Here is a 16,485-nt window from a genome sequence, read left to right on the forward strand (position 1 = left end):
GAAATAAAAAAACTCAAAAGAGTCCAAATCTGGTAAATCTTTTAGAAAATCTATTGTGAATCAAAATGCCAAAAATGGACTATTTTTCCAGATACAAAGTGGCCACCTAAATATTTTTGAAAAATTTAGGAAACCCGAGACTCATGCTAAAGGCCACTTATCCGTCATCACCAAGAGTGTCTCGGCTCAGGAACTTAGGTATGAGAGGGAAATGTCATGATTTGAGCATCCCACTCGCCCGATCAATGATCGGCCGTTACTAATCATGATGTGATTCTTATTTAAATTATATGTTCTTGTTCCGATTATTAGGCTAACAAGTATAGACTAATTTGCAAAAATTGGAATATTTTGATTTCATGTTTGTTTTTGAAAAGAGTTTGTGAATGTGCCATTTTGAAAAAGTGGGCTCAAATGTACATTAATCAAACTATCCCAATTCAAGCAACTAGCCTTCATAGACAGGCATTCAAATAGTTTATCACTTAAACACTTAGCCTCATGGTAATTATGCTTTGACATGGCAACACTAACACACGCAAGCAATATGCTAAAGCGATAAAAAAAACTCATCTAGTACTCCAAGGCAAGCCAAAAAAGATGAAAGAGTTAGAAAAAATGCATGATCCTAACTAATGCAATATGACTAATGCATCACACACAATATGTAATTACTAGGCTTGGCTACTAATATGGCATATGAATCAATTTGATAGCATGCGGTCTAAGCATGTATTCAAAGAATTTAAGCGATAACAATGCTTTGTTTAGAATGATGAACCGAGCTTCATGCACGCAAGACAAGTGGTTGCAAACATAAGAAATGCTAAAAGAAACATGTTGTTCTAAGCTAACCATCACAAGCGAGTAAATAAAAGGAAGAAAGACGTGGGGTTGGAAGACATACCCATTATTACAATTACGCCCTCGCACAGGAGGGTCCGAATAAGCTATCTAGCTAACTACTACGAGTTAACTAACTATTACAAAATGAATTAAATAAACTAACTATTCTAGCTAATTAAATAATTACAACGTAAAATTAATCAATCTAACTAATTAGTTAATTAAAACATAAATTAATTACATACTCTAACTAATTAATTACAACATAAATTAACTAGCTATTCTAACTAATTAATAATTACAACACAAAATGAATTAATTTACAACACCAAATTAACTAGCTAGTTATTACAAGTCCACAAGCTAACGGGTCTCGATAAGTGAGGGAAATGCTTTTGCATGCACATGATTTGCTCCCAAAAAAGTCCCTTGTTATGCTACCAGAATACCTCTATTGCATAGTTAGAAAATTGCATTGTTTTTCACCTCAGCCTCTGCTCTGTTCTGTGCCAAAAAGTTACTGTTTGGTTTGACAAAAGTGGCCGGCAAGACGGAAGTGGTGGCCGGCCGGCCATAAAAAGTGGTCTGCTGGCTACTAAAGCTTGGTTCCTCCTGCTGCAACAGAAAGCATACAGAGCACAAACAGAGTATTCTCAGGGGATGTTTGTCCACTTTGCCTCTCCTTATCATCAAACAACTCAAAGGAGGGGTAGGCTTGATTCACAAGCCATCAATCGACGCAATTTCATTGCGTGACGGCTTATGAACCAAGGGACACAATCTTAATAAATGGTAAAAAAAGACCAACAAAACCTCCTCCCTATCATAAATTAATCAAGGGAAGTGGTTGACCTTAGAAACTTGAACCATTTCATCACTAGCAAGTATAAAATGACTCAAGTTTCCATGTGTTCAATTAACATCCTATTGAACACCAAATTGCTTTATTATCTTGCATCACTTTCAGTCCCAATTTTATTACTTCATTTTAATTACCATCCATTCCTTAGTTCATTAAGTCCAATAATGACCTATAAGTCCTCTAATGGAAAGAAACATCAAACAAAGAGTTGCTTTGGGCATGAGAGAGACACCATGCCGTTGGTAATGAACCCCCAAAGGGATTAAACCATTAAGCACAATACCTCAATCTCAAGCTTAAACATGTAATTGGTTTGAAACAACTTTCAAAATAAAGAAAAAAGTCAAGAAATGAGGGAGGTTGCAGAGGTGATTAGAGATGAACACAAGTATGGAAAACAAGAAATAAACACTATCAACTCAAATAGGTTGGTAGCTAAGGCCTAAACCACCAATCCTATGAGAACCATTACACTACAAGCCTACTATACAAAGCATGGATGGAACAAACACATAAAAAAAAAAAAACAGTCCTAAAATAGACTACAACAGTGCTGGAATTGAAGTCAAAAGGGCTAAAAGAGTAAGCTACAACATGGAGCAAGTTAAGCTAGTAAACAAGCACAAGGAGGGAAGGCTACCCCCTCCATTTTTGGGACCTCAAAACCTGATTTTAGCCTCTGAAAAACCTCTTAAAATCAGTGGCAAAAAGCTCAAAAAAAGATAGTAGAAAGGTGGGAAACACAAGGGCAAAGGCTTATGAAGTTAGGTGCAAAGAAGGGTGATCTACCCCTCCACCCTTAATGGCCTTAAACCACAAGTTTCAGTTCAAAAATTTAGAGTAAAAATAGTCCAAAAACAGTAGGAAAGATGGTAAATAAAGAAAGAAAACGAGCCAAGAATTATACCTCTTGAAGAGGGGTACCCTTTTTTAGTTACAAACCAACACTTACACACCCTCTAAAGCTAAAGGCAAGCTCAAAAACACCTCAACACAAATACCACAAGGTTTGGTTTAGAGTGTATAGGCAAAGAGTGAAGAACTTGCGAGAGAGAGAGAGAAATTATTTTTGCTCCAAAATTTCTAACCTTTCTAAAATGTGAGAGAGGGTCTTCTATTTATAGAAAAACATGAGACTAGCTTAGAAATATCTATACAGACACGTGTGGACTGGTGCATGCATCTGTGGAAATAGCTGGCACAGTTGGCAAAAATATCTAAAAAAACACACAAGTGGCCGGCAAGCCACATTAATGGTCGGCAGTCCACCTTAGTAGCCAGCAGTCCACATTAGTGTGTCTGCAGGTCCCTGGATGTTTAGGCTTGAAAAACTGTTGTTTTGGTCCAAAAACAAGACACAAGGTATGTAGGGTTTTGGGGCTCAAAGCTGAGGCATTCTGCTGAGGACTTTGAGCATTTGACAAGCATATACAAATTCATCATTGGGTGCATAATTGGTGGCGCCCAAGTCATAAGGGCAGTAAAAAATGGGGTGTCAACAATATCAAATTGAAATGTCCAAAGGCTTAATCATATGCAAAGGGTGTAACCCTTACAAGAATGGCACAGGGCCAAATAAATAAAACAAATGGCCCAAGGCCTACAAATAATGGAACCGCCCTACCCAGCTCCGATCATAACTCCAATATTCGTACATGCAACACACCTGAAAAATATTTCAGCCACGTAGAGTGAGCATAAAGCCCAGTAAATAATATTTCAAAAACTAAATATGCTCCACTAGCATAAATGATCATGATGCAGTATATATATATAATATGCCAATGCATTTTCAAAATCCATTCCGATTTCTCAACAAAAATCCTTTTTCATTCCAATCATCAAAACCACTTGTTTATTCAAAATGTTTTCAGAATTCAAAACATCTATTTGAATCAAATCCATTTCCAAAACGAACTCGTTATATTACAATACCAACCAGCAAATACATTGCTAAAATCATTTTCCAAAACATCCTTTTCAAAACCAAAACGACAACAAATAAAATGGATAAATCTCCAGTGCTAGTGTTCATAATAGTGCGCTATACAAGTCACTATGCCATTTTACCAAGATTATCCAAATGGATCGGCACTTACCGCGCGATTTTAAGACTTTCATCACGAACACACAGGCCAACTCAATTCTGCTCTAACACCTCCTCATAGCTTTACCACTTAATTTACCCTTTCCAATAGCACAATGCATGTGATCCAAAATATTGTTTTCAAAATGATACAAATATTCTTAAAACATAATACGAGAATTTCCAAAACATTCCTTCCAAAATATACAATTCTGGTTCTAAAATCCATTCCAAACCCATGATGTGCACCATGATATGTATGATTTTCCCACAATCCAGTTTGCCTAGCCCACATGCAATTTCTAACACACGACAATGCTATCCTCCATCGATAGCCAAAACAATTATCTCTAATGCAATAATTAAAAGACAACAATACAAATATATTCTCCAATAAATTCCAAACTTGTATATTTCTCAACAAACCAAGATTTCCCAAAAGAGTAATAATACTCGTTGTTTTCAAAATCCCATAACCATTTCCTTTCCAACCAAACCATTTATCGAATCAACCCAAACTCTCAAAAACAACATCTATTAAGGTTTTTTTTTACACATTGGGAATTTTCCATTTTTAGACATCCATATGCAATTTTGCATACTGAAAATAGCTATAGTAGCAAAACTACAGCCCAACAACCCTCAACTTAACAAAACCCTCAAGCCCAAAACATAATTTCAAAATCAACCAAATGACCACAAAATCTATATACAAAATACGCCACAAAATACACTACGGAACTCATATTGAGTTAGGGAAATAAACCCTACCTCTTGAAGTGAAGATGAGACAAACTGAAAAATCGTCGACGAAAGGGTGATCCGCTCAAATTAAATGGAAGCCCTCATCGAGCTCAACATTTTGGTATATGGAACTAGGGGTCAAAAACAGGTAAAACTAGATGAAACGCAAGCTCAAAGAGCTAAAATGGTCAGAAATGGCGAAGAAGAGAGAGAGAGAGAGAGAGAGAGAGAGAGAGAGAGAGAAATGAAACCAAGAAAAATAAATATTTTCATCTTTTGGAGACTTTTATAGGCTAACAGGTCGCGGGCGCGAAGGCCACACTGCGGCTGCGAACAAGCCGACACAACAGATCGTGGACGTGATTCATGCAACTGCGGGCGCGACTAAAACACCTCACCAGGTCACAGGCCTGACCACTCTGACCACGGGCACAACTATGCTATTCACGGCCCACACTATGGCCAACGCACTTCCCCCTAGCCAAAGGACCTGAGAGCCACTTCTTGTCGCGGCCCCTTGTGGGCGTAACGCCCCCTGCAGAGCTCATTGCGGGCGCAACCAGCCCAACCAGCCCAACTCAAAAGACCAGAGCAGCAGCCAGCCCGACGCACGCCAAAGGTCCCAACCACCTAGAAAGGTCCAAGCCACCCGGGACAACTCTGTGTCCCAACCAAAAAGAAAGTCGGGTTAACCTAACCCAGGCCATTACAAAGTAAAATAAATTTTATATAAATTTTAAAATTTAGAATTCAGATTGAACACATAAATTATATACAAGTCTCAATTCATTTTAATTTTAAATTTATAACACTTAATCTGAATAAAATTAAATTTGTCCAAATATGATTTTTTTTTTTAAAAAAAAAAAATACCCTAGTGATTGAATCTTTGGTCCTAATTCATGATTTTTTTTCTTAATATGTAATTAAAAAAATTATAATTTTATCAACATGATATTGAAAAAAAATAATAAAAATGTTACAAACTAAAAACAGTAATAAAAGAGAATATGAAACAGATACTTATAATAATGAAAAGACTAATAGCAAAAGTAAAATAATAAGACTGCAGCAACTCCAAAACCCTCTTTAGTTTTTTTTTTTTTTTTGTCATCAGAAAAGAAAGTAAATTTTTAATTATATTTTTTTTCCATGTTAAGTTATTCTTTTATTTTTTATTTTATTTGTTTTTTAAAGAAGAGACCAAGAAAAAAGTGTGGAGCATTTAATAAATAGATGGGGGCCGAAAAAAAGGTGGGGGACCATCTTTCATAAACAATTATCTATTACTAATATCAGGTTCAAAAGTATTATATATTAGTATTTTATTATTGTTATTATTATTATTATTTGAGTAGGGCCATGGCTCCTGTTAATTCTTTCATTGGCTCGTCCTTATTTTCAATATTTAAATTATATCAATTTAATCTTTAATGTTGATATATATTACACTGCAGAAAATTCAGCTTTTAGTGGCGTTTAAAAAACGCCGCTAAAAGTGCCAAAAACGCCACCAATTCTTTTTGTGACGCTTAACACCAAACGCCGATGACGCGGCCGTCGCTATAGCTTTATGGCGTTTTAAAAACGTCGTGATATTAATATAGGCGGCGTTTTTAAAAACGCCGCCAAATGTCCTCCTAAACGCATGCTGACGTCATTGACGATATTTAGCGACGTTTTTTGAAAAACGCCGTCATATCTTTTTAAACAAATATGACCATTAACATGTAAGGTTTCAGAGGCGTTTGTAAAAACGCCGTTATATCCTTTTTTTTTTTTTTTTTTTGGGAAATTGTACTAACTTTATTTGATTGAACTAAAAAAATATCTGTAATAACACTAATATAAAATAACAACTCCCATTCAAATAATTGTAATGAAGCATTAATTCACTTTCTCATTCAATTAATATCCAATCACCATTACCCACAAAATTAACATATCCAAAATCCAAAACGTTAACCACAAACTAACATATATCCAAAAATCATGTCTTAACATTAACCACAAACTAACATATATACAAAAATCATGTCTTAGCATTAAAGTTGTAGTCTTCACTGGTCTACATGCCTGCATCATAACATAAACTGTAATGAGATTCACCAAAATAAACACAAATTGAAGAATTCGTACCCAATACTTATAAATAGTACTTAAAACTTGAAGAAGCACTAACAAGAAGATTTTATCACATACCAAGAAGCACTAAATACATATAAAGAAAAAATAAAAATAAAAATAAAAATGCTTTTCAAATTTGAATCCAACCAAAAATCTGGGCCAATGTTGAATGCTTATTGTTGAATGCTTATTGTTGAATACAGTTTGTAACACAAGAAAGACTAGAAACTTACAGTTTGTAGCATCATCCTCATTCATTCCCAAGAAGAGAGAAGCATCTTGAATGCTTATTGTTGAATAAGCAGCTAGCAGTAGCTGAAACATCTTTGTGGTGTAAACATCTGCAAAAAAATGATCAAAAGATAATTTTGACAACAAAAAGTGCCATAAGGTAAAACTTCTCTCAATAGAGGAAGATAACAAGAGTCATTGCCTCTTAACTAATTCAGGACCCTATACATAAACAAAAAAACAAAGTAACAAACCCCCATCTCCACCTCTAAGGTTTCCCCACACACAACAATTACATCATTTAATCGGGGAATTGAAATATATGTTGGAGTATCTTGAGGCGTTCTTACAATATTAATCATTTCATGGTTGATAACATATCTCAACATGGCATATCTCATAATATACCCATGCATCATATCTATCTATTTATGGAGAGAGAGGAAACTACGTACCCTGTTTCCTTAAAAGAAAACTCCTTCAGTTTTCTAGCCAACTCAATTTCAGTAGCTGCAGCTCTAGGTACTATACAACTGTCCCTGCACATTGCCTAGCACAAAGATGCATAAAGCCACATTCAGATTAGCTTCTTAAGGTCCAGTAGAAACTGATGCAATACTTTTTATAAAAGATGACCTACCTAAAATAAGTATCGTAGATGTGTTGGACAGAATTACCTTGTATGTATTCACACCATCATCAACTGCTCTTTCAAGGTCATCTAATATACTGACAGTAATTCCCCAAGGAAAAAGGGTTGAGGATATAATCTCTAAGTCTATCTGTTGTATGTGGGACAGCCACCACCAATGCACAGACCACAGCAACTGTAGCTTCATGTGATCCATCTTCAAGAAAAGCATCCATTTGAACACGTATTTTGTCCACGATCTAGCAAGTATAAAATTTGATCAGCCAGATTCCTTGAATCTGCTTTATTAAAATGTCAATATCAGATCAACACCAAAAAATATATACCATGTCATTTTTAAAATGCTGTGCCACAGTTCCAAATGCGTCAATGCTTGCATATTTTACATTCAAGTTTTGGTCAGAGCCAAGAGTGACAAGAGCAGGCACAACATGAGTGGAAGCCACTTTAGCATCAATATATGGTACCTATCATGAGAAAGATAACAGAGAGTCACACACAATAGTAGAAGAGGTTGGAGATAACTACTCCAGGTAATTGAATACACTTACAATAACTTTCAACAGATTGGTGGCACTGATTTTCATATTTATATTGGAGCACACAACCATTTCCCACAAGATATTGAAAATCATATTATGATGTGCTTCATATGTGCTGCATTATGTAAAAGTTGAAAGTCAAATAATGAAATTCAAAACTAACCATAATCTCAATAATACCAAAATGATTTCACAAAATACCAACCAGAGGAAGCGGACAGAGTTTACAATCTCAGCATGGTGCTTCATTGGCTGACCCTCCTGCACTGCACTTTGAACTAACAGATTTCTCAAGTACTCTGTCAATTGTTCTTGTTTGCTTGGAGATCCTAACACCCCCGCCAATAGAAGTGGTAAGACACACAGAGTAGCAAGTCTCTGTCAATTGTTCTTGTTTGCTTGGAGATCCTAACACCCCCGCCAATCCCTGGAGAAAGTTTAATTATATTTCAGAGATGGATTATAATAAGTTGTCCCCTTATGGCAATACTAACAGGCTCTAAAGCATGAATGCTAGTAACTTACCATCTTTTCAGGAACTGGTTCAGTACCTGGACTGTCTGATTTTAGAAGTAGCCCATTATCTTCTGGTACTGGTTCACCATTGTGTTTCGAGACATGCTCAGCACTCTCAATAGCACCATTATTATCATTTGAACAACTTACTAATGTCTCTCTTGGTGCTGTATCGGATTTATCATTGGTGTCATCAGAGGTTTGATTTGCAAGTAATTGAGCACCCACAGTTTCTAGAACTCCAGATGTCATGTCAACTGGAGGTGCTACAGCACTATTTTCATGGAAATCAACAACTTCATCTTTTGTCTCTATAAACTTTGTTTCATGATCAATAGATTCCACAGATTCTGTCACAATAAATTTTCCAGCCTTTAAGCTTTCTATTTCCTTCTGCAGCAATTTTATTTCTTCCTTGTAGCTTTCTAAGGACTCTGATTGCGCATGTTCAATTTCACCAGCTACCAAATTCCATCCAGATCGAGAACCTTCAATGTGCATTTTTAGTGAAGTGATTTCAGCTCTGCAGTCATTGAGTTCCTTTCTTTGGCGTTCCAATGACTGTTTCAGATCTTGAACCTGAAAATCATAACAACAGCTATAATTCCCACAAATATATTATTGACAGGCTACAGAAGATACTCTTAATCAGAGAGAACTACCAGAATTTCCTTGTCTTTCAAATCCTTCTGCAGAGCTTCCAAGGATCTTGTCAACACCATAACTTGACCATCAGCCAAATCTTTGTTTTTCAGCAAAAACACTTTTTCTTTTTTGAGCTTATCATTTTCTTTTAGCAAAGACTCATTTGCTCGAAGCATCGCAATTTTTTCCTGCAGCATGGGTAAGCTGTCTCATATATGTTGCAGTTCAGCAACAAGAAGCAAGATTCAAATTATTATTTATAAAAAAAAAAAAAAAAAAAAAGAAATAAATAATTTAAAAAAAAAAGAAAAGAAAGAAAGAAAAGAAAGGAAAAGAAAACTTTGGTGAATAGTGATTATGAATCATTGAAACTGGTTGGGTATGAAAGCATCCTAGCCTTGACTAAAGAGGCCCGCTGAAACATTTACTTCATAAAAGCTGATCACTCATTGAGTTGGTTCCAAAGGAAATTAATGTCAGATGATCTATAAAGGGTTACTAATTCATCTGCAATTCCTTTGAGAATACACAAAAAACAACTTGCCTACCCCATTTGTGTTTTGGAAGTACCTCGGCAGCCTCTGCAGTGGATGAGAGGTACTGGTAATAGTAATGACGGAGCGCATCTGATACGCATGCAGATGAGGTCTCCCAAACATCTAGGTTCTGGTCAGTAACCTGCAGTTAAAGATATGAAAAGCTAAAACATAAGACCAGACCTGATTGAGTGATTCCTCGCATGTTCTTCAACTTGTCTTTTTCATTATTACATTTATGATCTTCTTACACCTCCAAAACATAAGACCAGACCTTATTAACCTTTGTTGTATTCTTAGAGATCCTATTTTGAAGCCCAAGCCAAATCACTCTTGGCATCACAAATTGCAAGACTAAAGTAACCTTGACAGTCCTGTTCAAAACCCATAGTAGCCCAAAACTTTGCATTCTCTTGCTTAATGTAACCATAAAATCAACCCTCATGCACCATTAAAATGCTGAAACTCCTTAGTTTCAACAACCTTCAAAGGCATAAATGAAATAATATGCAACCTAAATAAATCCCTGCACCGCTTCCCTATAATTTTGCAATGAAAGGTTGTAGGAGAGTGTTCATCATCACACTTGTCCTATATATCTACTAAATTTAACATCAAAATAATACTCCCTAATCCATGTTTGCATCAAAGAAATGTCTAGCAATTCCTAATTTCTAACCCATAAGGCAGCATTAAATTAAACCATTAAAATGATTGTAACAGACTTGTTCATATACGTGTCCACAAACGTGATAAAAACAAGCTTTCCCTCATGAGACTCAAGGTTATGCTAAGAAGGATCCTATGTCCGATTTAAGCATATTCAAAACACGATAACATTTTTTTGTTCATGTAGGTTTCAATTAATTTAAGGGACCTAAAGATTTCCAGGTCATGAACCAACTCCCAGAACCTGTAAGAACCTGTTAAAGATAATCTTTCATTACAATCGCACTGTAATATACTCCTTTCCTTTAATTACTTGTATCTGTCTTCTGAATCTGTCAACACTTCAAGATTGCTATGAACTCCCAACACTTTCTGTGAGCCCATAAAGCAAGGAAATTTATTGCCAAGAGAAATTATGGAAGAAAAAGGATCCAGCATCTATCCTTTTAAAAGCTATGGTGGATGCAAGCTGGGATTGGATTAGACATTGACTTATCTGTGTTGTTTAATTCTTCATTGAAACAAACACCCATGAATTTGAAAAAACAAATCTGTAGTAAAACTGGGGGCTAAGTGGATTCAGAACCTACAACAGAGTAAGAACCTTGTTTAATACTTTGTATACTTGAAACCTAAGGCATCTCCAATTCATAACACAAAACCTATATCAAATTTAAATTTGGATAAAAATCACTTAAAAAACCTCTCCACTCAAACTAATATCAATTTGAGTTTTACCCATTGTTTTTATCCTAATCAAGGGAAGACTCAAATGTTACTCAAAATTTTCAAGACCCTTTTGTAACTTCCAAATATACAACTCTGTCAGCACTGAAGATTTACTCAAATTTATACTTCAACCGGATTTTGTCCATTGGAGTGTTTCATCTATCTATCGATCTATCTATCTATCTATACTATTATAAAGAGAAGGCTCAACTTGGTGTTTGTCTCAATTTTTCGATTTTCCCAAAGTGTCCGTATATAGCAATTAGGTGGTTAGTTATGCCCTAAATTCAAGGTTTTTTATTTTTATTTTTTTCCAAATCTGTTCCCCTCTGATTTCAGAATTTGAATTCAATCATATAGTTTACAGTTTTATTTTTCTAAAATAAAATGACACCACTTCTAGTATCAAATAAAGCTTTTACTCAAATTAGAGTAAATTTTACAACTTGAGATCAAAACTCACCCAAATTTAAGCAAATTGGATACATCACATCAGTTAAAAAGTCATAAATTTTTTATACCTTTCAATCACATATTCATGGGGAGCACAGGTTATATAAAATAGAAATTTTTAGCAAACTAATCAATATTAAACATATTGCAATATAATGTAAACAGGGGAAAAGAATTCTACAATGTTGAATTGCAGCAGTAAGATGTACAATATGGTCAACTTAGCTATCACAAAAGGCTGGGACGATCATAGAATATCAATTTGATGAAGATTAACAGTGGCACTATGGAACTTATTTAAAATCTGAAGATGAAAAGTAAAAACCTTAGATTGTTTCTGAACAAAATGTTCAAGGCGCAAGCTTAAGACCAAGGCTATCGAGGCACACTGTTTGAATCTGAAACCCAACCAAAGATCATTTCAGTTATATAAATAAGATACAAAGCACAATACACTGCATATGATAGGAAATCTATAACCTGTGCGTTTGCAGAAACTTCACCAAGATTATCTACTACTGCAAAACTTCGATGAACAACAGTATACAAATCCAAAAATGACAACATTGACTCCATGTAATAAGGTGAAAGCCAACTTTATGATTATCCAACAAATAAAATTATGAACATCAGACTGCTCAGAATTAGAATTTATCTAGCGGGTAAATCAGCTGAAAACATTCATATCATATCATTAACAACTAAAAATCCTTGAGGAATAACAGTGAGCCAAATCGGTCCGCCTAGGGCGCCAGGACCAACCGATAACAAGGCCGATCATGACAGCGAGCCAAATCGGGACTGAGGAGAGTAAAGCGTCAAGGAATGTCTCGGCGAGGCCTGGGCAGTGTAGAAAATAGATCAAATCGAAGAAGCTCTGCTCCATTATCGATCGGTGTCTATACAGATACGTGTATGTACATGAGAGAATCGATAAATATACATATATGTATATGTATATACAAAGTAGAAGAGATAAGAAGATGAGGTGCTAAGCCATGGAAGCTTGCATAGATGGTGGTGGCGGTGGAGCTTTGAAATTGAGAGAGAAGAGAAATCAAAATCGCTCTGAGATGAAATCAAAGATGAATCTCTGAGAGAGAGATCTAGAGAGAGAATCGAAATCGGGGTGGCAGTGCAGACCGATCTGAATCGAAATCGCGGTGGCGATGCAGATCGATCTGAAATCGGTGAATCTGTGAGATTTGAATCGGTGAATCTATGAAATCGGTGAATCGATGAATCTCGCTACCTCGCCGGTGCAGATGGCGGTGGAGGTAGAGCTTCGAAATTGGTGAATCTGTGAGATTTGAATGTGAGATTCAATGTTTAGAGAGGATTGAGAGAGAGGCGACGTGAGGATAAGGGTTAGAGAGGATTGAGAGGTCTGAAGACCTAAGGGTTTACAAAGGCTTTATTATCAGATTCAAAATAAGCGCGTGTGACTTACCGCATTTGAAGGCGTTTTTTAAACGCCTTTGATCATAAAACGGTGTCGTTTTAATTAAACAAATATGCGACGTTTTTAAAACGTCGTTAAATATTAATAAAAATGACGTTTAATAAAACGCCGTTAAAAAAACGTCGCCAAAACCCTTATTTCTTGTAGTAATTAGGGATCAGAATTACACAATTTAAATATTAACGGTCAAATTAAAACATTTTTATACATGTGTAAGCAAATTGATACAATTAAAAAATAACATAAGACTTGTATTTTGAGAATAAAAAATGTAATTAACTCTCAAATTTTTATAAAATTAAATTTTAAACATAAAATATGCATTGCATGGGTATAAGATTGGTGTTATGCATGTTCTTTGGTCTTTTTGACTTTTGGCTTTGGTGATGCGTATGATAAACTGATACATGTGCCAATTTAATTGGGACATGCTTTTTAAGCATTAATGCTAGTTTCGCCTTAGTTTCCTTTTCTATCGATGTTTTGCATACCTATTGTATATTATTTGTATCAATAATATTTCTTTGAAAAAATTACAAAAATTATTCTAGAATTTTAACTTTATAACAAAATAAATTCTGAATTTTAAATTTTATTAATTTAAATCTTAATTTTTATTTATTTATTTTTAATTTAAACCATTAGTTTATTCTCGTTAAGTAAAACTAATAGAAATGAGTATTTTAGTCATTCAATGTAGTTGTACCTAAAATGTTTAAAATATCACTTTTCATTAAGTTTAATGATTAAAATATCACTTTTTCGTCAAATTTACTTAATAAAAATAGATAAATAATTTAGATTCAAAATAAATCAAAAAAAAAATAGCATTTAAATTGATAAAATTAAAAACTCATAATTTATTGGGAAATTTACCCATACATCTCATCTTGGGGAATGGTGATCCGTTTAGTCCTAAATATTTTATTATAGACCAATTAATCTCAGTGATTTTGGAAAGGTAGATTTAATATATTATTTGAAAATTTGATTGACGATTGTACACTTATTTCTATTATATTTCTTTCTTCCTTTTTTTTTTTTCTTTTATCAAGAAAGGTAGATTTAATATATTATTTGAAAATTTGATTGACGATTGTACACTTATTTCTATTATATTTCTTTCTTCCTTTTTTTTTTTTTTTTTTCTTTTATGCTAGAAAGGTAAGATACACAATCTATAGGAATCAAATTTTGGATAATTTTCATATAGAAATCTTTTTTGTTTAGAAAATATTTGACAAAAAAAATACAAAAATGACTTGAAATATGCGATTCTTCAAACATTACAAAAGGATGTGAAATTTTTCAAACATGTCAAAATGAGTACAAAAACTCCTTAGTAAGTTTTGGACAAATGTATAATTTCAAACTGTAACACTCAAACGTAGTATTCCAATATAACACTCTAATATAACACTTCAAAAAAATTCCTTAATGTAACACTCTAATGTAACACACAAAAAAATCTCTTAGTGTACTTTTTTCAAACGTAACACTCTAATGTAACACTCAAAAAAAAAAGATGTCGGCTTCTTCAAACCATTCTAAAAGGATATGGGATTTTTCAAACCATTCCAAAAGAAAAAAAAAAAAAATCTTAGTAAGTTTTGGATAAATGTATAATTTCAAACTGTGAGTGTTACGTTCAGGAAAAATACACAGTTTTTTAATTTTGTTTGTGTTACATTAGAGTGTTACGTTTAGAATTACATTGATTTGAGTGTTACGTTTGAAAAAGTATACTAAGGTTTTTTTTTTTTTTTTTTTTTGGAGTGTTAGGTTATTAAGTTTGAGAAAAATACACTAAGGAGTCTTTTTGGTTTTTTTGGTGTATTACATTGAAGTGTTATGTTTCGAATTATACTGATTGGAGTGTTACATTTAGGAAAAGTACACTAAGAAATTTTTTTGTGTGTTACATTAAAGTGTTATGTTTGAAAAAAAGTAAAATAAGGAATAATTTTTTTTTTTTTTTTGAGTTTTACGTTGTTACGTTTGGGAAAAATACACTAAAGAGTTTTTTTAGTATTTTTGAGTGTATTGCATTGGAGTTTTACGTTTGAAATTACATTAATTGGAGTGTTACGTTTGAAAAATGTACACTAAAAGTTTTTTAGAGTGGTACGCTATTACATTTGGAAAAAGTACCCTACGAAATTTTTTAGTGTGTTACATTGGAGTGCTACGTTTTTGTTCGTAATGTGTGATTTATTCTAAAAGGAGGAAAAATCCAAAACTTCTATAGTGCAGATTGCCTAAATGTGTAATTTCACATTTGAAGAAACCTACTTTTATCCCTTAAAAATTAAATCCAATTGTATGAATAACTACCCTTTTGTGTAATTTTCATTTTAATGGGACCTTTGAGTTCATAAGAAAAAATTGAAGACTAAACAGTTCACGCGATCACATTTTGATATTTGTTAGTACTTCACCTTAATTTATTTTGTTACGAACCCTGAATTTTTTTTTTTTTTTTTTTTTTTTTTCTTTTTGCTAAAAAATAAAAAATAAAAAAAAAGATAAGCATAAATAATTGCTTAGCATTTAGCGACAATAGACAAGTTTTTTGGATGACTAGTTTACTAGAAATTTCCTTTCGTTTACTAGGAAACTTTACTTCCAACTTCCATGATTGATTTGAAACTAGCTTGCACGCAGGAGAGGGAGCCCCGATCCTTCTTCTTCCGATAATTATTCCATCAAAAGTGCTAGACTTTAAAAAATATATATATATATATATATAATATATATAGAATAAATTATCAATAAATTCTAATAATTCAATTTAATTCTCATAAAATCTTATTAAAAATAAGTCATAGTACAATCGTTACTAAAAATAATTTTTTGTGACTTTTTTTATATATGTCGCTAAAAATTGATAATTAGTGACTTTTTTTGTCACAGTTTTTATAAATTGTCGTTAAAACTTATAATTAGTGATATTTTTATGTGACAAAATTTTCAAATTATCGCTGAAAGTTGAAAAATAGTGACTTTTTTGTGACGATTTTTTAAACTGTCGCTAAAACTTATAATTAGTGACATTTTTGTGACAAATTTTCAAACTGTCACTGAAAATTAATAACTAGTGACTTTTTTTTTTTTTTACTAATGTATGATAAAAAATACTATTAATTATCATAGAACTCATTAAACAATAAGTTCACTTAGTAAGACATACATGTAAGTCCCCTAAAAATATATCAAGAGAAGTTTCAAGAGATCTTTAGAAATAATCTATTGTGATAGACAATAAAAAATATAAAATAAATTATAAATATTTGTCTTGAGATTTTTTTAAAATATGATTTGTCCTTGTAATTTTGGAAATTACATTCTGCCCCTTGAAGTTTTTAATTTCATAACAGTGGCCCCT

The 16,485-nt window shown here is 33.5% G+C and overlaps 1 protein-coding gene across 1 annotated transcript; it reads right to left on the reverse strand.

The window, feature by feature from the left end:
- Positions 1 to 6,418: 6,418 nt before the first annotated feature.
- On the reverse strand, positions 6,419 to 12,214 carry LOC145803631 (uncharacterized). The gene is made up of 11 exons (XM_082896948.1): positions 12,119 to 12,214; positions 9,822 to 9,929; positions 9,269 to 9,439; positions 8,616 to 9,185; positions 8,296 to 8,468; positions 8,100 to 8,205; positions 7,875 to 8,015; positions 7,574 to 7,787; positions 7,352 to 7,446; positions 6,899 to 7,006; positions 6,419 to 6,614 (listed from the first exon to the last, which is right to left on the reverse strand). Exons 1-8 carry the CDS (start codon positions 12,212 to 12,214, stop codon positions 7,614 to 7,616), a joined length of 1,539 nt encoding a protein of 512 aa, XP_082753074.1. The 3' UTR covers positions 6,419 to 6,614; positions 6,899 to 7,006; positions 7,352 to 7,446; positions 7,574 to 7,613.
- Positions 12,215 to 16,485: the final 4,271 nt, after the last annotated feature.

Source organism: Camellia sinensis, chromosome 12, assembly GCF_055761805.1.
Source record: "Camellia sinensis isolate YWXY chromosome 12, ASM5576180v1, whole genome shotgun sequence".
In the NCBI taxonomy this organism is placed as follows: domain Eukaryota; kingdom Viridiplantae; phylum Streptophyta; class Magnoliopsida; order Ericales; family Theaceae; genus Camellia; species Camellia sinensis.